This window comes from Bos taurus, chromosome 2, assembly GCF_002263795.3.
Source record: "Bos taurus isolate L1 Dominette 01449 registration number 42190680 breed Hereford chromosome 2, ARS-UCD2.0, whole genome shotgun sequence".
Classification (NCBI taxonomy): domain Eukaryota; kingdom Metazoa; phylum Chordata; class Mammalia; order Artiodactyla; family Bovidae; genus Bos; species Bos taurus.
This window is the reverse complement of record NC_037329.1, coordinates 30,603,382-30,629,495: the sequence shown is the minus strand read 5'-3', so window position 1 is coordinate 30,629,495 and position 26,114 is coordinate 30,603,382. Positions and strand designations below refer to the sequence as shown.

Sequence of the window (26,114 nt, the reverse complement as noted above, 5' to 3'; positions counted from 1 at the left end):
TGTCATTTCCTCCTCTCCACTGCTTCTATAACTTGCTCATACATTTTGTTGCACTTACCACACTCTATCATATTTATTACAGGGTCATCTCCCCAGCAGACTAGTAACTGGTGGTCCTTATTCTCAACATATTCCTATTATAATGAGGGAGATATACATAAAACCAATCACCAAAACTAAAATATTACTACAAAATTAGGCAGCATACTATGCTGATTAAATGCCCCCAGGGTAAGCAATGATGGCTCAGACGGTAAAGAATCAGCCTGCAATGCGGGAGACCTGGGTTTGATCCCTGGGTTGGGAAGATCCCCTAGAGAAGGGAATGCCAACTCCAGTATTCTTGCCTGGAGAATCCCCATGGACAGAGGAGCCTGGTGGGCAACAGTCCATGGGGTCCCAGGAGTCAGACATAACTGAGTGACTAAGCATATAGTACAGGGTAAATGAGTTACAAGTCAGCTGAGAAAATCAAAAGTAACACATGAGTTCAACAGTGGTAGCTATCACTTGGACTAGCTTCTTTTGCTGGCATGTCTATTAGAAAGAACACCTCCACAAGCTCACAAAATAGATTACTCAAAGGAAATGCTAACTGGTGAGAATGTCATATCTTCAGCTGGCTTCCTGTATTCTTTTTTGAGCTCTTGTTCTCTGTGTATGAATCATATATTTTTTTTTAAATTTCTGAATGAGCTAATTATAAGGAAGCTTTTCTGTTCTCTTACCTCCTGCCCCACAGCACTAAGATCAGCTCTTGGAGTGTAACTGTAACCATATCCTTCTGTTTTCTTCTATACAGGTTTTCTATTAATATTATTCTAAGAATTTTCAGTCCAGACTGGTCTTGTGAGCCTGGCTCAAGCTTTGGAGTCAAACCAAACCTGAGTTTGATTCTCAGTGCAATCACCAATTATCTAAGTAGCTAGACTTTGGCAAATTATCTTCATGCTCAAATTTTCTCAACTGTTAAAATACTTCCTAAGATTGTTTCCGAATCAGGTGAGATAATTTATATAAAGTAGAGAATTCAGCACCTGGTTTTCAAGCTATGATGGCTTGGGTCATTCTCCACATCATCCTCATTATTGTAGGCAGCAATCAGTGTATGTGGAACTGAATCATTTTTTCACATTTCTATTGCCACTATCATTGATACATGTGTTAATGACTTTGTAATAACCAGGAGTTTTTATTATTAAGAACACATTAAACCACTGAAAGGAAGTGTTTTTATTTTTGTGGGATTTTGCTTTGTTTTTAGCATTATGGTCGATCCACGTTTTCAGTAGTTTCCCTCGCTATAATTATTTTACATTAAGTTAGTTTCTTCAAGCCTTCGATTCATCAAAAAGTTCATCTTGTTGGAATTTACAGTGGAATATATTCACTACATGGTACAGAAAAAAAAAAAAAGATTGACTACTGAGTTGACAATCTCCCACTCAACCAATCCACCACCCCACTCACTCCCCCATCCCATCTGGTCCTTGATTCAGGATAGTCTAAGAATCACTCTGCTGATTCTGGAAGTAATGTGTAACATGTCCCATCCCTCAAACATATTTAGATGGGCAAAACTTTTACTCTATTGGGCTTTGGAAACAGTTTATTCATACTTATCAGTACATATCAGATAGATTTGCAAAAGTAAGGAGTTTCAATTCTGTTTAAGAAAAGCTATAATCCTTTAAATTGTAGAGTGAGTCTGGACAAGTTTACACAGTGGCTCAAGAACTAAGCCCTATCTTAAGTAGCATCATTAGAACAAAGCAAATACACACACACACAAACACACAGCATTCCTCAAGATATTTCCAATACAGGATAAGCACACATTCACATAAATGAGATAAATATAAGGATCATTAAATCAAATTATGAGTTAAGACATTACTTATCACCTGAAGATGGCGAAGGCAGAGGAAGGGAGATGCTACTTTCTGAAAACGTTCTCTTTAGTTACTTTTTGTTTTTTGCTTATGGGCCAAGACAGGAAGGGATGCCACACAAGTTCATCCAGTCTGGATATTTTGTAGGCCAGTGAAAGCTCTGTCCCATCTCAGGCCTGTAAAGCTATTGTTGCTCAGCAGGGACATTCTGCCTCCACCTGTTCAGCTAACTGCTACTCCGTCTTCAGATTCAAGCTTAGATGTGACGTCTACCCTCCTCACTCCACCACTGGCCCCACCACCAGATGCAGCTTCTGCTGGTTTCGTCACTAAGTTGTATCACTCTTGTGACCTCAGGGACTGTAGCCCACAAGGATCCTCTGTCCATGGGATTTCCCAGGCAAGAATACTGAAGAGGGTTGCCATTTCCTTCTCCAGGGAATCTTCCTAACCCAGAGATCAAACCCCAGTCTCCTGTATTGCAGGTGGATTCTTTACTATCTGAGCCACCAGTTGCCCCTTCTACATAGTCTCAACGCCCTGTGTCCAAGTTCAGTTAGGAAATCGTTATCGGTTCAGTTCAGTTCAGTCTCTCAGTTGTGTCTGACTCTTTGTGACCCCATGGACTGCAGCACGCCAGGCCTCCCTGTCCATCACCAACTCTTGGAGTTTACTCAAACTCATGTCCATTGAGTCGGTGATGCCATCCAACCATCTCATCCTGTGTTGTCCCCTTCTCCTCCCACCTTCAAAAATTACTAGATTCCTCTTCTCTTTAATCCATTGATTTCAAGACCCATATCTTGTGCACCAACACACCTAGAGCCTAATGCAAAATAAGCACAAAAGATTACTGGATATATATTAAATATATAAAAAGAATTATAGTGGGGTTTCTTTTTATAAGGGAAGCTTAATATGGCGTTATTTTTAGCCAGTGATTTGGTAAGCCTACAGTATGAGTGTTTTCATATAATTACTAAAATAACATAAATCATTTTCAATAATTCAGAATTCAAAAGCTTTATGAATTTAACAGCCCATTATAATAGGACTCTGGATTTTATGATGAGAAAAAACCATGTTGGAATTCAGACATTTTATTAGGTACCTTAATGCTCAGTAATTAGTAGTATATGATTATTACATTTCCTACAAGGAATCTATAGTTGTATGTATTAAGTGTGTATATATGTTCATATGAACATGCAAGATATAGGCAATAGAAATTAAGTAATCCAAAAGAAGATTCCGTTATTAAGTATCTTCCTTTTGAAATCTGGATTTATAAAGTCATAGTGCAGTAACTTTAAATGTAGATAGTGCCGACATCCTTAGCACCTCACTCTAGTATGTTTAATTAAAATTTGTATAAATGTAAATTAGTGTAAGAGGATAAAGTAATATCTAATCAAGTTATTTTTTCAAAAGATAACAATACCTTTTTGGTCCACACCTAAACTGTGTTCATTTTGTACATATTCTGTGTTTAATTCTAATTGCACCTTTGTGATGTGTATTTATATACAGTGTGCATAATATGGTTGTGAAATTTGGATTACAGTTGTAGATTATGTATGATGGCATTGCTTGAGAATGTTTTGCTTGTAAAAATTTGAAGGTGCAATCAAATGCTACTAGTTTTTCTGATTTTCAAGAAGCTATCTAAAGTATTAAGCCTTTTCCTTCCTGTGTAGTACTTACTAAACAACTTTTTGTATTTAGGCATTTGCATCAAATTGCTGAACAAGATTAATATCCACATTAGTTCAACAATTTTAAAAGACTATTTGGGGAGGGTTGGGTATATAATTTTTTAGCTCTATTTACATCCCAAAGTAGAAAGATAAAATTTATATTTACTAGAGCTATTCAAAGAATACACTTTTCTATATTGTAAAAACAGGAACAGCAAAGTAAATCATACAGAAAATAAACATTTATACTATTCTGTAAAAAAAAAAAAAATATATATATATATATAAAAAGAGTGTATCTAAGTAATTACCAAAGCAGTTAAGAACACAAGCTGCAGAGTTAAATATTTAGGATTCTGACATAGTACATACCTCACTGCCTATGATTTTGGACAGGTTATTTAGCATTCCTGTGCCTCAGTTTCCCCATCAGTTAAACAATCTAATGCTAATACCTACTTTATGAGATATTTTGTGATGCTCAGTGAGCTTATGCAGGTAAAGTGCTTGAAGCAGTGACATGCAGATTCAAAACTATTGTTATTCATATTGCTATTATTATCTCATATCTGATTCTCTCACCTCTCTTTCACCCCCACCTCCAATCTCTCTCTCTCTCATTCTCTGTCATACACACACGCACACACACACACACAAACAGGTTTGAAGGTCAGTATCATTTGATGGTCTCCTTAAATCACATTTTTTTGGCAAGCCTTCTTTGAGCTCTTGAAAAGGCAGCATTCTTTGGGAAAACAGCACTGAGCCAGAAATGGTCCAAGATACAGATTGTCTTTTAAGGAATCAACTTCAAAAGAGAGCATTTTTTTGAATGTGCTCGTTACTCTGTATGCATTTATTTTATAAACAAAGGAACTTTTTAGACACATTGTGGTTTAATTCCACATTATATTAATAGTCCCCATACTGCATTAGGTACCACTGGAAACTTGGAATCCATCTGTTTTATACAGGGAAAAGCATACTAAAATAGAAGTTAGGGGATTAGATTCTATAAGCATGTCTTAGAGAAGATGTAATTGTTAATAATCTGAGCTTCAGGAATGCATAGAATAAGGAGGCTGCATTTGATGAACTAATGTCTGAAAACTCAAGGATTCTGTTTTAAGATAGGAAAAGGACATTTAAAGGTATCATTCATGTCAAAGAGAAAAAAATTTTACAGAATAAATATTCCTGTGAAGATGGGTCATGGGGTAAAGGAGTCAGCAGAAACAGATGAGGAAATCTTGGAAGACTCCCCAGAGTTTGTTGTACCAGATCTTGAAAGTGAAATGAACATGAGTTAGTGAACAGAAATAAAATGCTCATTGACTTATTTCTCCATTGCTCTAATGTAGAAAATGCATTTGAAAATAATGTATGCAATACTCTAATTTAAAAGAGCATTTAAGCTCAGTAGGTTTGGCCTGAGTTTTAAAGGTGCAATTGGGCATATCCTGGAGGAGAGAGTTGGAGAAAGACTTCCGAGGGGACAGCGGAGAAAATAGTACCTGTCAGTGGTTACACACCAAACCAGATACTGTGAGGAGGGGAGACAAGCCAGTTAACTAGGATGAACTGGAATAGTTCCAGTCTTCACTAGAAATGGCAGAGATGATATTGGATAGGTGAGGAGAAAACCTTGCCAGACCACTTCAGTGATAATATGAGATTTTGAAAATCTTGATTAGAGCCCTTGTATGTTCTTGAACAAGAGTAAAAATAATTTGCACTCTGTATCAAGGATTTTTAGATTCTTAATTGAATTTTTATTTTAAAATGAAACTACTTATTGTAATTTAAGTGACAGGTACACAGCAAAGTGATTCAGTTTTGTGTGTGTGTGTGTGTTTGTATATATATATATATATATATATCTTTCTCAGAATCTTTTCCATTATAGGTTATTACAAGATATTGAGTTCCCTGTGCTATACAGGGAACCAACAACCGACCTTGTTGGTTATCTATTTTATACAATGTATAGTAGTGTGTATATTTTATTCCCAAACTCCTAACTTATCCTTCTTTTCTCCTTTCCCTTTGGTAATCATAAATTTCTTTTCTGTCTGTGAGTCTATTTCTGTTTTGTAGATAAGTTCATTTTATCATTTTTTTTAGATTCCACATGTAAGCAATACCATAAGATATTTATCTTTGTCTGCCTGACTTACTTCCCTTGTTATGATAATCTCTAGGTCCACTCACGTTGCTGCAAATGGGATCATTTCATTTGTTTTAATATTTCATCACACAGACATATATACATACGTATATATACACACACCATATCTTCTTTATCCGTTTTCTGTCAATGGACGTTCAGGCTGCTTCCATGTCTTTGCTACTGTAAACAGTGCTGCTGTGAATGAACACCAGCATCACGCAGTGTATACAAGAATGCATGTATGTTTTCAAATTATAGTTTTCTCCAGATAAATGCTCAGGAATGAAATGCTCAGGAATGGAATCAGTGGATCATGTGGTATTGGATTAAGAATCATCTGTAGTTTATTTGAGATACAGTTGTTTCTTTTTCATTCTTAGATGCCAGTTGGGTTATTCATGTTGTCCTAAAAATTTTCATGTCTTTAAAATGTTTACTTATTTTTATTGATTTTTAGATTCCATGTGTTATATGACAGCCACCATTATTTTTTAAAAAATCAAGCTCTATTAATATGAAATGAAGTTCTTTGTTGTTTTTGTTATATTACCAGCTTCACAAGGGAGCAAAAATATTATAGAACATGGAGATTAAGTAGGAAGAAGGTACTGAAATGAATCCTGGGTGCCCTGCATGTGCTACGGAGTCAGAATTTCGATGAAGTTCACATAGACAAGCCAAGAATTAATGAAAACATAATTTAAATGCCACAGAGATGACAAAATAGGAAAGGTAACCCTCCTGTTGGTTAATGCAGATTTACCTATCTCAGAGGACTGAGTATATGTTAGGCAGTTATACACTTGAATTCCTTCAAAAATCAAATCTTTACAGATAGAAAGATGCTTCTGTGGGCAAATAAGAATTAACAAAAGTGCTAATAGCAGCCAAACAAAGTAATATCCTATTAGTGGACATCAAAGAAAAGTGAAAACAGCTTAACCAATGCATTTATAAAGAAATTTCAAGGAAGGTAATAAATTACAGATCACAGCAAGAAACAAAACCCAATAAAAGGAAATGCCTAACTTTGTTAGAACATAGATTTAAGCTCTGAAGTAAAATAAATAAATATATATAAATATATATATAATAAATCAACAGCTTTTGAGAATGTATTTCAGGGACTCTGCAACACACACACAGACACACACATACTTGCTACTGTGTAGTTTCCTCCACCTGAGGGCAAAGATCAACCTTTTATTTGTTTTTCAATACATTCAGAGTTGTCAAGTTTGGGATTTTTGGTCAGTAATAAATATTCTTCTCTAAGTGTCAGACTTTTTCCTATGAAGATGACAAAATGATGTCTGGTGTCACCAGGGTATTTTTACTGTGTAATAACTGAATTGTTGTTAAGATCAAAAGGCATAGTAATGATTACAGTTAATGAAATCCATAAAGTAATACATTGAAAAGCTAAAGAATCAAAAAAGTTCTATTTAGAACTTCTTTGAATAGTCCCTTACTGAGTTTCTGCATTTATTCCTGTGCTGCTTCTCAGAATATATGTTTTGCTCATATTCAGAGAAAGTGTCTCTTTCTAAATGCTTTTTTATGAAGAAAACATGTTCTGTGGTGATATAGCAGTAAGAAGTGAAATACTGACTGGGTTTCCTGATGAATGAAATTAATTTAGGAAAGAAATATACACGGAAGAGAACAGTTACAGTATGAGACCCAGCCGCCCAGGGGCTGTATTGCGGAAGGTACTGCTGTGGGTTGTCTCCTATGAACTCCTTTGGGGGCGGAGTTTGTTTGGGTACCTGTGTGCAAGAGCCTGCCTCACTGCCATCTGCTCTTGTCTTACTGAGAGCACACTGACCTGACTGACTGCTTCGTATCAAGGCCTTGTTCATGGAACATTCTGTACAGAAACCATGTTTGTAATCCCAACAGCACAGGGCAGCAAAACTTTATTTCCTAGTACATGGCTTCTCTGGAGCCCAAAAGGCAGAGTTGTTGTTTCAAGGACATGTTTTGCTGATTTAGGTGGCAGCAGCTTCCACTAAGATGCTATCACCTCTGAACAAGGACACATTTATCCCAACATCAAATGTGTCCATCACGAACTGAGTCTAAAGATAGCTTTCACTGATGGGCATCTGTAACCTTTGGCCTGTTTCACATCATGCTGGCTGAAAGCTCCAACAACTGTAGCTCCTAGATTAGGAGGTTAAGAGTTCCAATTAACAGGTCTTGTGTCCATATAAAAGCCTATCATTTTGATATGTTCATGTACCTTCCTGTAACTTCTCTAAAGAGAAAAGTAAGAGGAAATGATTTGACTCACAGTTTTGTTTTGTTTTTTTTTCATCCCATATGAATCATTTGTAAGTGGAAGTGTAGACCTCTTAATCTCCCACACTTATCCACAAACACTTATGGATTATAGGGACATAGTGTTATATAATAACTTCATTCTTACCAAGTACAAAAGTGGGGAATTTTCAAACCTGCTAAGTCTCTTATTTGCTGCTTTGTATTTCTAGATGACAAAGAATGGCACCGTGGAATCTGAAGAAGCGAGCACTCTTACAGTGGATGACATTTCTGATGATGATATTGATTTAGACAATACCGAGGTGGATGAGTACTTCTTTCTTCAACCCCTGCCAACAAAAAAACGAAGAGCACTGCTGCGGGCCTCTGGAGTTAAAAAGATTGATGTGGAGGAAAAGCATGAGCTGAGGGCCATCCGCCTGTCTCGAGAGGACTGTGGTTGTGACTGCCGGGTGTTCTGTGATCCAGAAACATGTACCTGCAGCCTGGCAGGCATTAAGTGTCAGGTAAGGATTGGGATTTCAGGGAACCCAAAGGCAAGACATTATACACTACCCACTAAAGAGGCAGTTGTGTTACATATAATGAAGTTTCCCACACGTGGAAAAAACTCTGAAGCAAGGCAAGACACATGATTCAAGAAGAGAGAAATACTAATTCAATGACATGAGTATATGTAATATATATACTTATACATAATATATATTATATAAACATGCATATGTACATATCTATGTAAATATATGTGTACATAATATTTTATATATTATGTATGTGTATTACCTATACACACATATATCTATTTATATATTATATAATATTATTTGTATATATAATATTTATATGTATTACATACATAGTATACATAATATATAAATGTGTATGTGTATATATATATTAATGTGTATGTATACACATTAATATATATATATATACACAATATATGACATATATGTGTGAAAGGCAATCCAAACTGCAATTATCAGTTGAAATTGTTTCCCCTTGGATTCATTTATTATACGAGCTCACTTTGGCTTCTAACAAGCAGCCAAGGAGATCATGTCATCCCCACCATTTGAGTTTGCATTCTCTAATCCATCCATGGGCTATAATATGATGATTGGTTAAAAGTGGTGCAGACTAGTGGAATAATGATTAGACTGGAACTTCAGAAAACTGAGTTCTGGCTCTGTTTTCTGCCACTATGTGAAACTGGCAAGTCAGGTAAGCTTACTGGGTTCAGTTTTTGCACCTCTGACCTGAATGGGCTAGACTAGATCAGGGGTTGGGGAATGATTATTCACAGGTCAAATCTGGCCTGCCACCTGATTTTTGTAAATAAAATCTTATGGAGACACAGCCATGTTCTTCTTTTTTTGTTTACATATTTCCTATAACTGCTTTCATATTTCTACAGCAGAATTGAGTAGTTGCTGGAGAGACTATATGACTCACAAAGCTTAAAATTATTCTCTGGCCTTGTACAAAAAAAAAGCTTACCAACCCCTGAACTAGATGATTCTCAGGTTCCTGTCCATCTGCAGCATTGGTGCTATGTGATTAAATAGGGGGTGGTATTTTATGCAGAAATTCAACTTTTTCAGTTAAAGCCCTCAGGCAGACAAAAGGAGAAGGCAGTTCTCATCAGTTGAGCAGTTGCTTGAGGTGGATTCACAGAAAAGGAAATCACTGCTTCCAAAGTGGCTCTAGATTCTGGCTCTGACATCTGCTACTGCTTTTTGTTGGGGCCAGGATGACTGGGATCGAATCTGCTTTCTTCTCTGTAACATGGGAAATTCCTGAGCTTGCATAAGGTAGCAAGAAAGGCAAGTTCTTCCTGGTTGCCTGTACTCTGGTCTGCATACAGATGGGGTCTAAGACAGTAAGCGTATCTTAGGCGTTCCTTGGGATGCCCAGAATTCCACTCATCACCTGAGTAAGGACCTCGGGCTTACACCCTTTGCTGAACCCAATCACTCGATCACTCCAATTATTGTTCGGGGGTATTGATTAAATAAGCAGCTTCTCTAGAGAAGCCTGTAGTCTAAGGGAGAGCAGGGGAGGGGGAGCCAGCAATTAAACCAGAGTCCACCAGTCACAGTCATGAATGTGCGTACCTTTCGCAGCCCCCACAGTGCATCAAGTACCAAGGACCCAAAAGAAAAAGACAGTGAACCAATGCGAGTGAATTATCAGGCTCCGTGAGACTAAATGGTGTCTCAGGCAGAGAAGTTCATTTTATAATAAGAAAAGAAAAAACTCATGGCTAGTGTGAGGAATGTCATGTTATTTAGACTAAAAATAGCAGATGGGTATGAGGGCAGTAAATTTGTTTAAAATTGGGCGTGTGAGCTGGCTTGCTGCTGAAAAAAGAGCTCAGGAAAAAGACAGAAGCACTGGGGGGAAAAAATGGGGCCGAAATTAATGGGCAGGAGAGAAGGGGTAAGGGAGGATGGAAACAGAAGTAAAGAAAGCGCAGGAGGGATAAACGGATTAAAACCATACCATCAACTCATTTTTATATGGAGCATAGGTTTAAAATCAGTTTTAACTCTTCTGTCCTAAGCCTTCACTTCCCCTTTTGTTTCTGTTTGCTGTTTGATTGTCATTTATTCTGGCCTAAGTGGGTTTGTCATCCCAGATTCCAAAGGTTTGCCGTGAGGTACCGGATTTTGATTTGATTTGTTAAGAGTTCCAGGGGGCCTAATCTGTGTTCTTCCTCCCAAGGTGGATCGAATGTCTTTCCCCTGTGGCTGCACTAAAGAAGGATGTAGTAACACAGCAGGTAGAATTGAATTTAATCCTATCCGTGTCCGGACTCACTTTTTGCACACAATAATGAAACTCGAACTGGAGAAAAACCGAGAGCAGCAAATCCCCGCGCTGAACGGCTGCCACGGGGAGATAAGTGCGCACGGTAGTTCCATGGGCCCGGTGGCTCACTCCGTCGAATATGCTCTCGCAGACAATTTCGAGATTGAAACGGAACCGCAGGCTGCCGTGCTGCACCTGCAGTCGGCCGAGGAGTTAGACTGCCAGGGGGAGGAAGAGGAGGAGGAGGAAGAGGATGGCAGCAGTTTCTGCAGCGGAGTCACGGACTCCAGCACGCAGAGCCTGGCCCCCAGCGAGTCCGAGGAAGAGGAGGAGGAAGAGGAGGAGGAGGAGGAGGAAGAGGACGACGACGAGAAAGGAGACAGTTTCGTGGAAGGTCTGGGTCCCCAGGCCGAGGTGGTTCCTCTTCCTTCCGTCCTTTGTTATTCCGATGGCACCGCCGTCCACGAGAGCCACGCGAAGAACGCTCCTTTTTATGCCAACTCTTCGACCCTCTATTACCAAATAGATAGCCACATTCCAGGAACTCCCAGCCAGATGTCTGAGAACTATCCGGAAAGAGAGACTGTCAAGAGCGGTACCCTCTCGCTGGTGCCTTACACCATGACCCCGGAGCAGTTCGTGGACTACGCCCGGCAAACCGAGGAGGCGTACGGCGCCTCCCACTATCCAGCGGCCAACCCCTCCGTCATCGTTTGCTGCTCCTCTTCGGAAAATGACGGCGGCGTGCCCTGCAATAGCTTATATCCCGAACACAGGTCCAGTCATCCTCAAGTGGAATTTCACTCATACTTGAAAGGCCCCTCCCAGGAAGGGTTTGTCTCTGCGATGAATGGTGACAGTCACATTTCAGAGCATCCTGCTGAAGATCCTTTGAGCCTTGCAGAAAAGAGTAGATTGCACGAAGAGTGCATCAAATCGCCTGTGGTCGAGACTGTCCCTGTTTAGTAGTTTAAGTTATTCTAGGACCAACTCTTCTCCTATTTAAAGCACTGTATTTAATTGGATTTCCTGGGCTCGTTGTGGTTTCAACTGAGGACCAAGAAAACTTGGCCCGTGGTGAAGCTTCCAGACTGTATTTTGTTTTCTCCTTTCTAGCTATGCGACTGTGCCATTGCACAAACGCAATCTCTATGAGGATTTTAAATGATTTCAGACTGTTTTGATAGAAAATGCTAATTTTAAAAAAAAGCATATCTCACAGTTGCCTACCTGTCAAACTGTGTGAAACCTGCCAAGCTGTGTAGATCAGAGCTCCAAGTTTTGGATTATCGGGCCTGTGCAAGATTGTTAACTGAGACTGGGAAATGAGATTTAGAGTCCTAATTTTCAATATATCTGAAGATGACGGTGACTTTTTAATGTAAAAGTTATTATTGTAAGAAAAAGATTTAATTGCCCCACGTGTATTTTATTTATGGTAGCTAGAAGTCATGTTCTGATGAAAACGAACTGCAGCATGTTCTTTTCAGCTGAAGATGCATAGTTAGTACCACCGAGCATGCCCACATGGATTGCCTCTGGAATCCATTCACGTTTTTATGATCATGTCTGATCAGATTTGCAAATACTTTCTTAAGGGTGAAATAGGCCTATTTTTGCTATTTTGGACAAACAAATGAGTCTGTATGTGCAGGTCCTTACACAGTTTTCTCTAAAGTCAAGAGTTAGGACAATCCTCTGGTGAGGGCCTAGTTCATTGCCCTCCCTCAGCTGACTCCAGAGATGGAGGTAGAAGGTATTATTGCCTTTCTTTTTTAAACACAGCATCATCTTGGTTCTTAGCTTGGACAGCACCTTCAAACTCTACTCCCCTGCATCAAAATGCACTTTAGTGCCCCTTCATGGTACCTTGTGAGGGGTGGGGACTAAGAACTCTTTGAGATGAAAAATTAAAAACAAAAAACATTTTTAAAATCTGTAACTATTATAAGGTTCATAGAATTAAATAGAGGAATCAATCCAATGATACTTTATGAAGGAAAAATGACCTGTTTTCCTTCACCACTCTCAAGACCTAACTCGGTCAAAGCAGAGGAGGCTGAGAAAACACGGAAGAGACACAGCCTCAGCAACCAGCCTTTTTCTACAGCGTGATCAATCCGTCTCTACAAAAATGAGTGTTTAATGAAATTTACACTTAGTGACTAGCTGACTGAAGTGGGGGCCTCTACCCAAATACTCAACTAGGCCTTACTTTTCTGAAGCATTTTGATTTCTCTTGCCTGGGACAATTAGCAGAACAGTCCAGAATGCATTGAATACTTTCTAATTACCTCATGTTCTCTTATAAAAGGGGACAGATAGAAATAAAACATGCACTCCCCACCTTTAGATTATCTGCACTTGGTTCGTCGGAGGACTTCTAAGATCCTGTTTTCCTGTAAATTAGTTTAGGTAACTAAATAGTGTGTTCTAACTTTTTAGTTCCAATGCAATATGACTATGCTAAATCTGTTTCATATTTTTGACCTTCTATTGTTATGTCATTTCACATTTTATGCCTCTTTGAAATGTGGACATGCCTTGCTATTCAGTGACTGCATCACTACTTATTTTTTGTCTCTTAGACTTGGGTGTTTAGAAATATGGATATAAATACATTGTAGATCTCAAGTCCTTAGAAAATACTATTTTATTTCACTGAATTTAAAAATGTTTGGTCTAGAGAAAGTCCTCCAATGGAAGAGTTTCTACTAAGACTTGACTTGGGGAAAACATGTTTACTTGGCAGCTCTTCCACTGTGCAGTTGGTTACAGCCCCTACTCTACCCCCACAATGAGCCAACCCAACCTTAGAACCATTAGTATTCATATTAAAGCAGCTTTGGGCTGGTCTTTATGGAGGTAGAAGTAATGGGGGCAGGGATGCTCCTTTTGAATGACAGGCCCTTTGGGCTATTCAGATTGGGGTTTTGCTCAAATCTTGATAGCATATCTCATGTTGTCTGTAAAATTACAGTTTTTAGTGCTTGATCTCCAAATTTTTCCCCCTATCAATACAATCTAAAGAGCACAGGCCCAAAGAGAAAATGACAAGACACTATTGTTCCTTCATTTGAGCACATGAAAAATCCTGTGTGCCATATTGATTAGACCATTGCAAGCCTTTGAAATAGTTACTTACATGTGAAGCACTCAGCGTATGCTTGGAACACAGTGCGGCAGAGTGGGGCAGAGGTGTCTCTGTGCAGAATTGAAGGGTAGAATGCCAGTCTAGATTCTGAAAGGATGGATATTTAATTCAGTTCAGCTTTATTTTCACAAGAAGGTTGACACCTACTTGTTTATGTTGGACGGGGACTCTGTTTAGTAGCTTCATTTCCAAAAAGATGCTTAATCTAGAAACAGGAAAACAAACAAAAAACAGAGCTTTTCCCCTATCTGTCTAATTGGGGTCAAAAGTCACTGCTACACAGGATTAACCTTCCAGCCAAACATTCATATATATTTATAACCTAACCCCTAAATATTGCCTACATACACAGATTACCTATGAAAACACTCGCGCACATGCCTCCCTCAACACACACAGTAGGTGTAATACCACACATCAGAGAATGACAGATTTTAGGCCAATAAGGAGTACTGAATTTTCCCTACCCTAGCATTTGGTTGGGTTTTATGATCTACAAATGTGGTCTGGAAATGAAGATGATTTTTAAAGCTATAGTTTAAATATACTGGTTCAAGTTGTAAATGATACTAATGGTAGAATCATTTCATTGTTACTTTTTCCCAGAAAAGCTGAGAGAGCACAGTGTGCCATTTGACTTTTTTTTTCTTTCCATTAATAGATCATCTATTCAACAAAAAAATGCCCACATGCCAGGAAGGGCTACAGTTTTTCTAAGCATTTTTAAATGGGGACCAAGAGCTGGACGCAGCCAGTGGATTCTTCAGATCTTTACACGGAGACACAGTAACCTGACCTGCAGCTGTTGTATTACCCCCGTAGTCTAGCTAGCCAAATTATAGTCTTGTTTTGACACACGGCTTTTTAGTCATTCACTGTCAATGGCAAAGCTTCGTGCTTTAGTCACTGTTGTTTTAGCACCAGCCCTCTACCTTTTATTAGGGTTTAATTCCCAGTTATAATCCAGGCCAAATTGATTTGCAAGTCAAGTGGCTGGAGTAGCTTGCATTTCCTTTGTCATTCTAGGCTTCCTCTGGGAGAAAGAAATCAATCAAAGAGATTTACTTTTTTCCCTTCTCTTGATCATTGATTATTTAAGACATCAGTAAAATCCATTTGTCTTCTGTCTTTTGGTTAATTGAAGAATATGGTTACTTTCTGAAAGCCAGTGTTTTCTTTGTGGTGAAACAGCATTTTTCCCAGAGTGCCAATCACATATAAAATTTGAAGCTAATATTTACTAATTAATTTTATTATTAAAATCTTCATAATCATATATAGCCCAGCGATACCTCCCCCAATAAAAACAATAAATTACAGAAACACTGGTCACACATTAACAAAGGAAAAAGGAGATTATAAATGATTATGTTCTTTAAAATTGTATCCTCTGACAGATGATTTCTAGGCAGAATTCTGGTTTGGTTGTCATTAAGCAAGGAAATGAAAGATTTATTTCTTATTAACTGATATATCACTGATTCTTTGGTTAAACTTCTGAGATTGTTGTACAAGTCAAAATCCTTTGGTTTTAACATATTTACAATGTGTTTATCAATTCTTTCTTTTAACAAATATTTATTGAACATCTACTATGTTAGAGGAACTGTCCTAGGTGGTTAAAAAGAGGGGGAAACACTACAAATTCTAAGGGATTATGATAATGATGAAAAGTGGAATGAAATAATCAAACCTCATTACAGTCCTTTTAAGTTATGACTTTATAAAGTGATGTTAGAAAAGATGACATCAATTCTTGTCTGATTACATGAAAACTGCAACTAAAAAAGATACTTCTTTGCCTAAATTAGTAGAACTCACTGGATCCTCGTACTTCCCTCTCTATCTGAAAGTTATGAATTAAATCTGGCCACAACTAGAAGAACTTAACCCAATGAAAAAGAGATTTTCACATAATTGCTTCTTTGGTGTTAGACCTAGGTAAGTTATACTAAAGTTATACCAGCACTCCTACCAGACAGTTTCAAAGGCAGGTTGACTCACACATAACCCAGGAAACCTTTCAGGAAACCTTTGAAGCCACAATGTAGAGCACCATCACTCATTTCTGTTTACAAAGAGCCTATAAAATAGCTAAGCTTGAGTTCCTGGTTCCAACAGCATTGCCTTGCAGCTTGTAGAAAACAGGTCACTCGGCATCCTTACTTCTAGCCAGGGATTACAAACCATTGAATTAGCAGGTAGAAAATCGACATCCTCCAAAGTTAAGACACTACCTTGTAAAAGGTGCCACGAGACTTCCATTTCTCCAAATACAGACTTAATCTTTCTTTCAAATGGCATCTGCTCCTTGTTGTCTCAAGATAGTTCAGAGTTTATTATTGTAGTCGATGTAGAAAATACCAACCTTAAATGGGAACTAGCTTCATGCTTTCAAAGGCAAGACAACTATAATTCAAAACTAAGCTATGAATTCTTACCATAACCAACACCAAAAACTAAAGCCTTAATCACTCTTGAATTTGCAACTACTGATTACATTATTCATTCTGAAATCTGCTAACTTGTGCTGGAGTAACTTAAATGCCTAAGCCGATTGCCACAGCTCTGCGCAAGTAGCACAGCTCATCAGATGTTTTCTGTAGCACTAAAGAATGTAATTGACTTAATTTAACTGAATATCAGCAATTTGAAAACTCACTAGAATTATAGAAATTTTGGGTGGGGTGAGAATGGACTATAAGCTTAAAAAGTTATGGTATCTCCTAAGAATCAAAGTTTGAGCTGAGCTGAGAAACTATAATTTTATTTTACTAGAAAAACTGGATTCATAAATGGCAACCCAAAACCTAGAAGTTACAATGTGGACCCTCACAGCCCAGTTGGTGTTCACATCTGTGACCTACTATTCCCATCAATTACATCTTCCTATCTAAAAATAATTTGATGCTTTTAAAAAAAAATACAGAGCTACAGCATGATAAAAAAAAAACTATTTTAAAGATGTAAACACATTTTATATTAAAAAGACTGATAGATTCTTGTCAAAAGTTATGAATATGGAAATGAAAGAGCTCTTTAATATTTCACCTGCCAAATCTTATATTGAATGTGATTATTTAAAACAGTTGTTTCTGGTTTTATTTCAACCCCTCTCCTACAAAAGGGAGCAGGAGATTCCTCCCTTTATAACAATGCAAGTATTTTGGGTTTTTTCTTTCTTATCAGAAATTCAAATTGAAAAGCTTGACGTGACCTGGGTTTTACTTGATAAGCAGCCCTGGGGTTAGTCTAACTTTGCGCTGTCTGGATAGTAAGTGTAATAATGCCTTGATTTCTGTATCCTGGCAGTGGTGATTCAGACAGAATGATGGGAAGCAGGAAGGTCTTTACAACCAGATTCAAAACCTAAGCCAGTTCATTTTTATATACAGTTTTTGTAATCTAACATATAGCCTGTGATTTTAGTAAATTCAGATACTTAGTACATTCATGGAAAATGAATTTCAAAGATTTAAGTCAGGTTGTTGACTACTTTCTTTCACTTGTGATAAATATATCACTATACAGGGTAATTGTTTCCACTTGATACTCTGTACTTGCTTATAATTCAAGAAAAGCCAACTCTAGTGTGTCATTTTATTTCATCTCATAGAAGCTTCTGGCAGAACTGAAGTTTCAAGAATGTAGAATTTATGTTGGATAATGCTTGTATTCAGCATACTGGTGATATGTTGGATAATGCTTGTATTCAGCATAATGGTGGCATTCCTTTCTTTGCATTACTCATTACCATGGTGATAGTCAGCTCAGTTCAATGACTCATTCTAGTGCCGTGTGAGGCCGCTTAAATATTTTTAAGCTAATATATATTGATTAGAAGGGTTTAGGAGAAGACAAATTTATGATAGAAATTAGCCTAGCCTTTGTCTAAATTAATTTATGTGACCTGTTTGAATGACTTCAGTTGTAATTTTGGAATACTTCTTTGTTAGATATTCTCCTTTCTCTTGTGGCTTTCTCCCAATATTTTTATCTGGAGTAGCAGGATATTGCAAGTTATTTATTAATGAATATTTTTAGAAGGGAAATTGACTTAGAAAATATCTCTTTAAAAATTGTCTAGGAGCTTCTATCACCTAAGCTCTTTATCTCCTGCCATGTTGCGTAGGACCAGAAATGACCTTGTCAGGGGTGTGAACTCCTAATATGGTTTGTTGTTGTCTCGAAGTAGGGAACCTATACAAAATAAAATTGAAATTTCTAACTTTGTAGCAAAATTTATCCAATTTTGTTTTGTTCCTTCTTTTTATGTTGGCCACCAAGCTTTTCTCCTTAGCCATAAATAAAGCACTTATCTTTAAAAAAAATCCAAAGATCTATATACCATTTTGAAAAGATACTTTAACATGAAAGAGAAAGAAGAAATGAAATGAAATCCTTATCTGAATTCTTCTAAAGAGGAAAAACCCAAATATCTAAAACTAGAATATAAATTGCCCAAGGTTAGCTGTTGTTTTATTTTTAATTTAGTGTTGATCCTTGAATGTTTTAATGATACCCAAATGATTTCTGAATATAATTGATGTTAAATTTTAGTAGTTGGCAAAGTCATTTCGTCTTTACCATAACCAAATAAGGTTCACTGCCACAGGTTACTGTCTGTCTTGATTCATTAGGCACTAGTCATGCCAAACGGGTATCTCAGCATAGTTTCATCTTTTCAAAGATACTTAAGATGGCCAGCTGTGTGTGAATAATGGAAAGTTTGAGATTCTTCTGTATTCTTCAAATTTTATAGCCCTGTGGCTCCAGAGGTCATCTAACTCATCCATCTACCTCTAGGGAAGACTGTCACTCAGGCATGCTCTAAAGGATAGATACCCATCTATTCTTAACATCTCTGGGGAAGATGGTTTCCTTAGCAACACAATGCAGTTCTCTTAGGCTTTTCTCACAGTAGGAAAATGTCTTGGCCTGTCTTTGTGAACTAGGCACCTGGCAACAGATGTGGTGATTTGGGCCATTGTCCTGGGAGCCTCAGAAAGTTGGGTTTCCTTTACCTTTGGTGTTTGTTACATTTGATGATTCCCTAAGACTCCTAAGAAATCAGAGTTTTAAAAAGAAAGATGTGGATATTGGGACAATGTTCAGTAACTTGACCTGCTCATGACAAATATTGCTATAGTTTTTGGTTTGTTTTTATCTTCTTTTTTGTTTTGCCACTGCTATATCAGGAAAAGTGACTGTTTCAGATCCCCAGTGACAGATATCAGAACTAGGATCAAGTGACTCCGCTTTTAAACTGCTCAATTTTCTGAGAAGTTACAGTTACAAAAAGGGAGCATTTTCTCCCTTCTTGCTTCCAAATAGGTACTTTCGCATTCATCTTTCTATACCCTAAAATGACAAAGGAGAATCTCTACTTTTCCCACGTTTTCTGGGGAATGGGCTGGCAATGGAGAGTCTGGTGTGGGATAGAATGACTCCAGAGAAATTACTCAGCCACCATTTGATCCCAGCCTTTGTCCCCATGTTCTGGAAACAGTGGCTGCTTGCCTTCTCAGGGTTCCACACAATAATTTAAAAATGTGTTGTCCTGACAAGGCCTGAAAACAGAAGGAGGAGTCCAGGAGGGTGGTGATTTTTTTTCTGATTACATCACTTGATCCAAGCACCGCCTGCAGAGAGCTTTTTCTGTTTGTTCAGAGTTGCCTCCAGCTTGGAGTTAGAACTAGCAGGAAAATAAGGAGCACCCTGGAAATCAATTTCTCCTCTCTGTACGGGATTTTTTCCAGTCTAGGTACAGCTGCTTAACTCCCCCAACTCAGATGATCTTGTGAAATGACAGCCACATCCATGTGGTTTCTCCCTATAAATAACATTAGGGGAAATAACCCTTTTTTGCTTTAAAAAAAAAAAAAAAAAACCCTATATATTGCTTATGTAAAGAATGTTGAATCATTTGGCCCATGTTTTAATTGATTCTAGACACCTCTTTGGAAATAAGTCTGAGGCGTAGTTTGTGAAACATGTTTCAAAAGTGTTTGATGTAAAATAAATGCTAGACATTTACAGTACAGAAATAGTTTTTAAAAAAAATGTAGATTACAACTCTGTTCCTAAGAACCTCAGCCTTTATTGTGTCTTAGTAAAGCTGATCTGCTTTCATTTTAGTTTATTGCATTTCTGGTGTAATAGCCTCTTAAGATAGAACTATTAATACATATGTACTGGTTAATGCCTGTTAATGCAGAAAATGGCACTTTGTTCTTTCAATGTGTTTCCCTCAGTGTCACAGGGTATAACAGTTTGATAGGAAAAGGTCATCTGACATTAGTCAAAAATGCATTCTCCCCATTTAAAATGTGTATGTATAATTGGTTGCATAGACAAATGTCACCTTTTGCAGTATCTTTACCTTGATCATAGTCTTAGACATCAACTGTGTGTCCACTTTCCAGCTGCCATAGAAATTTGGTACATTTGCAAATTCTGGTGAAACTTTGTGAGCTGAATGTAATGGTAGATCAAATGATCCAAAGCACTTGGGTGTTATCCTTCAGTCTACATTGAACCATTCGGACATTGGGAATAGTCTTTACACAAGGGAAGTCTTTTGAGAGTATTTGTGGGGTTTTTTTGTTTCTTATCTGTTGGATTTCACTGGCAAAAAAAAAAAAAGTAATCTAAACACAGTGGGATCAATTCACCATATAACATTTTCTATATTGTGATTGGTTTTATCTTTTTGTTGACTCTTATTATGACCTTTACTCAATTTCAACAATATTTCAATAGATACTTTATTACTGTTATGCTCAATATAATCACTTAGAAAGGTTGACGGGAAGAAAATCAAACTACAAGTCATACATACCTTCACTTTACACTAAGACATCATGTTGTATGTCACATAGTTTCTAGATTGATTTCTCTTGTGTATAAGTTATAACATCAAAGATGCCAAAGGGTATATGAAATAAGCTACAGTAATAGTCAACAGAACTTAACCTGGACCTTATGTTGTAATAATTTATTCATATTAGCTGTAGTCTTCTGTATTTATATTTTCAGTATTTATTATGAATGACATGGAAATTCGTGTATTTATTGTGGCTTTTTATTGCAGTGTGTATATATATATATATATATTACAAATAAGCATTTTTAAGTCTTATCCTTAAGTTTCTTTTATTAGTGGCACTTGTATTATGCTGTACTTTTTATTATATATTGTACAAATATCTTGTCCATTTGTTTGCAGCAGAGTAAAACCAGTTTCTAAATTGTATCTACTGTTGCATTTTGTGTAAATCTTTTGTTCTTACCTTCAAAGCGGTCACACACATACAAGAATACCTCCCTCCTTCGGTATAACAGATACATTCCTGAAAAGTTGTGTGTGAAGCCAGTTCCTGTGAAATGACTCAAAGATGTGCTAACTCTACTGTGATTGATCTCTAAGTGGAGATGCTTAATAACATTTTTCTTCCTCAGCTGTATTCAACCCTTTCATCAAGTAATGACATGTAAACAAATATGAGGGCCAGAAAGGAACTTCCTATTCCAGTGAAATTGGGGAGGATACTTTTACCAAGACAAATGCAGTCTTTTGTAAGTAGTATCCTGCAATTCACATGTTTAGCAGTATTTGTGTTTTGCTTTGCAGGAAGCAGAATCTGTGTGATTTGGTATTTAGAATATGTACACATAGGTACACATACATGCCTGTCTGTTTAATCATGCTGACTCAAGGTAACCAAACTTCTTTTCATTGGCAGTAGAATGAAGAGAAAAGAAAATGGATCCTTCCTAATTTCCTATTATGTACAGGTCACTGTCTTCAAACAACTTGTTTTTCTTACATTTGAACACTAGATCTATATTTTTGAAAGTTAAATCATAATATGTGATTGATCACCCCGAACACAAATTTGATCATGTTGCTCACTTACTTAAAAAATCTGTGGAGTTCCTTTCTCATTGTTGACAAGATAAAACACAAACTCTTTGGAATGTACCCAGGGTTTCCCTGATAGCTCAGCTGGTAAATCTGTCTGCAATGCAGGAGACCTGGATTTGATCGCTTGGTTGGGAAGATCCCCTGGGAAAGGAAAAAGCTACCTACTCCAGTATTCTGACCTGGAGAATTCCATGGACTGTATAGTCCGTGGGGTCGCAGAGTTGGACATGACTGAGCGACTTTCACTTTTGGAATGTCCCCACGAGGTGATGTAAGATCTGGGTACAGCAAATCTCTCTAGCTGTTTTACTTGTCAGACTGTTTGTTCCATTGCCCACAGACAGACTGCTTAGACTTTGCCTTTGCTGTTTTTGTTCAGTTGCCCAATTGTGTCTGACTCTGCTAAGTCGCTTCAGTTGTGTCCGACTCTGTGTGACCCCATAGACGGCAGCCCACCAGGCTCCCCCATCCCTGGGATTCTCCAGGCAAGAACACTGGAGTGGGTTGCCATTTCCTTCTCCAATGCATGAAAGTGAAAAGTGAAAGTGAAGTCTCTCAGTCGTGTCCAACTCTTTGCGACCCCATGGACTGCAGCCTACCAGGCTCCTCCATCCATGGGATTTTCCAGGCAAGAGTACTGGAGTAGGGTGCCATTGCCTTCTCCGTGTGTCTGACTCTACTACACTATTTTTTCTCTGCCTCCTCCTTTGCCCAGAATATACACCCCACAACTACATCCTGACAGCACAATTCTAGTGAGTACTTATTTTTTGAACAAAAACTCAAATGCCCCTTCAAACTTCATGCTGCCTTTCTGAATCTCCTTGATGGCCTGCTCTTTCATGGTAAATGCAGATGCTACGGGGGGCGCTAGTGGTAAAGAATCTGCCTGCCAGTGCAGGAGACGCAGGAGATGCAGGTTCCATCCCTGGGTCGGAAAGATCCCCTGGAGTAGGGAGTGGAAACCCACTCCTGTATTTTGCCTGGAAAATTCCATGGACAGAAGAGCCTGGCAGGCTACAGTCCCTGGGGCTGCAAAGAGTCGGCAGCCTACATGACTGAGTAACAGCACAGCACTTCAAGTCTCACTGAATTTATTACCTATTTACTCCCTCTACAGGACTCCCTGAGAACCAAAAACGTGTCTTTTTACTCACCATGTCCTTGGCATCCAACTTAACACCCAGAATATAGTAGATGCTTAAAATATGTTTACTGACATATGCTCAGTACAAATCTTGAGTGGTGCGTTTGCAGGAGTTCAGATGAAGGAAGGATGGCTGTCTGAAAGGGTGGAGATGGTGTCAGATTCAACAGGAGGAAGAAATTTTACAGGTAGGGGACATCCAGATTCCAAGATGTGGGATGGCTTGAGGAGGGACCGAGTCAGGACCAGGTCACCCCCTTCTGTGCAGGGTAGAAAGACGCTGCTAAAAGCAAATGATATACCTGGAGGAACAAATGAGCAATCAGATGAGGAAAATCTATTCAGATATTGCAAAATTCTGAAGACTAGTCTGGAAAGTCTTCCTTTTATCCTTAGGGAAGGAGGGAAATCTTGAAGGTATTAGAAAAGGAGGTTCAACCAAGTAAGAGTGATGCTTAACAGTGTGAGAACACAGTGGTTGCAGGATGCAGACAGTTTGGGAAGATGGGAATGCCAGAGTAGAAACCTTCCTTGTAGCTACTGAAGTCACTACTCATTCATCAAATCATTGTCAAGGGCCTACTATGTTTAGGACATTTTGCTTGATTACAAGGGGGCAGCATGAACAAGACAGGTCCCCTCCAGACAAGCAAGGACAGGGATCCAGACGATTATGGCAAAGAAAAGGTTGGTTATTTGAAAGCCTGCTTGGGTGAGAGAGATTAAGAGCAGCAAAAAGATGATGAACTCAAGACACTACAGGTGGAGAATTTAAGTGAACAGGGGAGAATTCAAGTGAATAGATACCTCATGAACAGAAATTAGTGTTACAAGGAGGTGTGTTCATTTTGGACAAGGAGTGTTGCTGGAATACTCAGTGAAAATACCAAATGGACAGAAGGAAATATAAATCTAGAACTTAGATAAAGATGCGAGATTGAGAGTGAAAGGGTGTTTAAAGAGGTAACTGAAGAGAGAGAATGAGAATGGTACAAGGAAGAGGACTGAACCTCGCAGAGCCTGGGGTTGCAGGCTGTGCTGTCCAGCAGAAATGCTGAGATGCAGTTTAGCAACCAGGATTTTCCTTAGGAACTAATGCTTGTGGAAGCTTGAGGAGGACACAGGTATGGAGGAGATCAAGCTACAGAGCAGATCCAACAAAGCCCCAGCCAGCCATCCCCAGTTGGGTGCTCTGGACAAGAAAGGGCTTCTCCAAGCCTGGGGGCTGAAAATGGTTGGAACTTTACACCCACCCCACAATCAGTCACTGAACGTGGTCTCCCGGGAAGGGAGTGCTCTGGGGCAAGTTGGTCCTCTGTAGTAGAAATGCCCCAAAATAGAACTGCACGCTGGAAACTGTTTACTGAGCACTCTCAGAAGCTGGGGAAGCCCTACCCTGGAGGGGAATTCTTAAAGGTGACAACTCTGTGTCTTTCACAGACCACAACTCAGACCCACTTCTTCATTTAAGTTTCAGGAAGCAGGCCCTCTGGGATTCAAGAAAACTTAGAAGAGCTTGGTTAGTAGAATGAACTACAGCTTTTGCCACTGTGGATGGTCTTAGAACCACCCTGATACGCATCATCTCCCTCGTTCTCTATACGTTCTACTTTCTCCTCAGCTTCAGCAACCACTTCTGCTAATCTCAGTGGCTTCCTTGGTGGTAAGACCCAGGCCCAGGAGGCATCCTAATGGATAGTTCTTCCTGTTCCCACTGTATAACAGTAAACCCATCTCTTCCTAATGATCAAGATCAATTACTTCTACTAAGATGGCAACTCCCTGCCCCAAATGCCCAGGCAGCAGCTTACATTCTATGGGAATCTTTAGTCCCCTGATAAAAGTGTGCCCACTTTGAGAACTGGGACCTCCAGCCTGGCAGAGCCTATAGAGTTGTGGAACAAGATGCAGAGTTTTCCCCAGTGGGTCCTATTAAGTGGGGCCACTTCTGCTTTCACTCGATGGAAGAAACGCCTAGGTTCCTAGACCCATGTGTTCTTTCTACTGGAGATGTAATAGTATATAAAGATCCAGTGTATAGACTACGTAACCCCATCCTACAGAATTTCACCTCCAAACTTGCTCTCCAGCTGCACCTTTAGCAGGCTGGTCAGCGCTCTGTCCAGTCGGCAGCTTCTGCGTCCATAATATGGCCAGGGAAAGCTCATAATCACAACCCCACTACACACTTCCTTTTCTATAAGTTAGCTCACTGTTCTGATATGGTGTGATAGGGGGTCTCATATGAACAGATTAAATATACTGTAAGCCTTGCAGCTAAGAAAACCAAAATCAGACTTGGAATATATATATATATATATATTTAAATTAGAAGCAAACAATAGCAGCAATGAAAAACAACCTCTTATCCATCTAGGATGTAGGAAGTCCAATGTAATTAATCTGCCAATAAGTGTCTGGTTAGACTTCTGGAAAAATAGCATCATATCGAGGGCTTACCATATTGAGTCTCTGTTGCTGGCATTTTGCAGTTTGGGCAGCAGTGGTGGCTTTATCTACCTTGGTAAATGGGAGGCTGTGCTCAAGGGGCCAGCATAACTTTCCTGTCTCCCACTGCTGCCCAATTCACGGGCCTATCATGGCAGCACTGAAGTAGACAATGGCTGAGGCTCACTGCCGTTAGCTGGCCAACTTTTTCTGCCTACATCAGCATAATGTGAGCCACAAGGGTGAGTTCCACATACAACTTTACGTTTTCTAGTAACTGCATGGAAAATAGTAAAAAAAAAAAAAAAAGATATTTCAAAATACTTTTATTCACCCTGATATTAAAAAACATTTCAATATGTAATCAACAACAACAAAAAACATTTTACGTTCCTTTTTTGTACTCCTAAATCTTTGAAGTCCAGTATTTTCACCAACAGCATGTTTCAGTTTGGACAAGCCACATGTGCACAGTGGACAAAGTAATAGGCAGCATGGGTCCATAGTGCTGTCTCATGGCCCTTCTGCCGTGGATGCTGTCTGGTCAGTGTTAACATGAAACACCATAATCCTCACACT

The 26,114-nt window shown here is 38.6% G+C and overlaps 1 protein-coding gene and 1 long non-coding RNA gene across 5 annotated transcripts in view; one reads left to right on the top strand and one right to left on the bottom strand.

The window, feature by feature from the left end:
- CSRNP3 (cysteine and serine rich nuclear protein 3) overlaps positions 1 to 21,268 on the top strand; it is a 204,749-nt gene extending 183,481 nt beyond the window's left edge. For all 3 annotated transcript variants that reach the window (XM_005202483.5, XM_005202484.5, XM_005202485.5), the window contains 2 exons: positions 8,255 to 8,551; positions 10,773 to 21,268. In XM_005202483.5, the coding sequence (XP_005202540.2) occupies positions 8,255 to 8,551; positions 10,773 to 11,825 (1,350 nt within the window). In that variant the 3' untranslated portion in view covers positions 11,826 to 21,268. The remainder of the gene's footprint in view (positions 1 to 8,254; positions 8,552 to 10,772) is intronic.
- On the bottom strand, positions 1,215 to 10,961 carry LOC132342961 (uncharacterized). 2 transcript variants are annotated; one of them, XR_009491555.1, is made up of 3 exons: positions 10,869 to 10,961; positions 8,191 to 8,374; positions 1,215 to 1,390 (listed from the first exon to the last, which is right to left on the bottom strand). It is a non-coding gene; the product is annotated as an uncharacterized lncRNA (long non-coding RNA). The 2 variants fall into 2 exon arrangements; XR_009491556.1 differs by having other exon boundaries at positions 8,219 to 8,374.
- Positions 21,269 to 26,114: the final 4,846 nt, after the last annotated feature.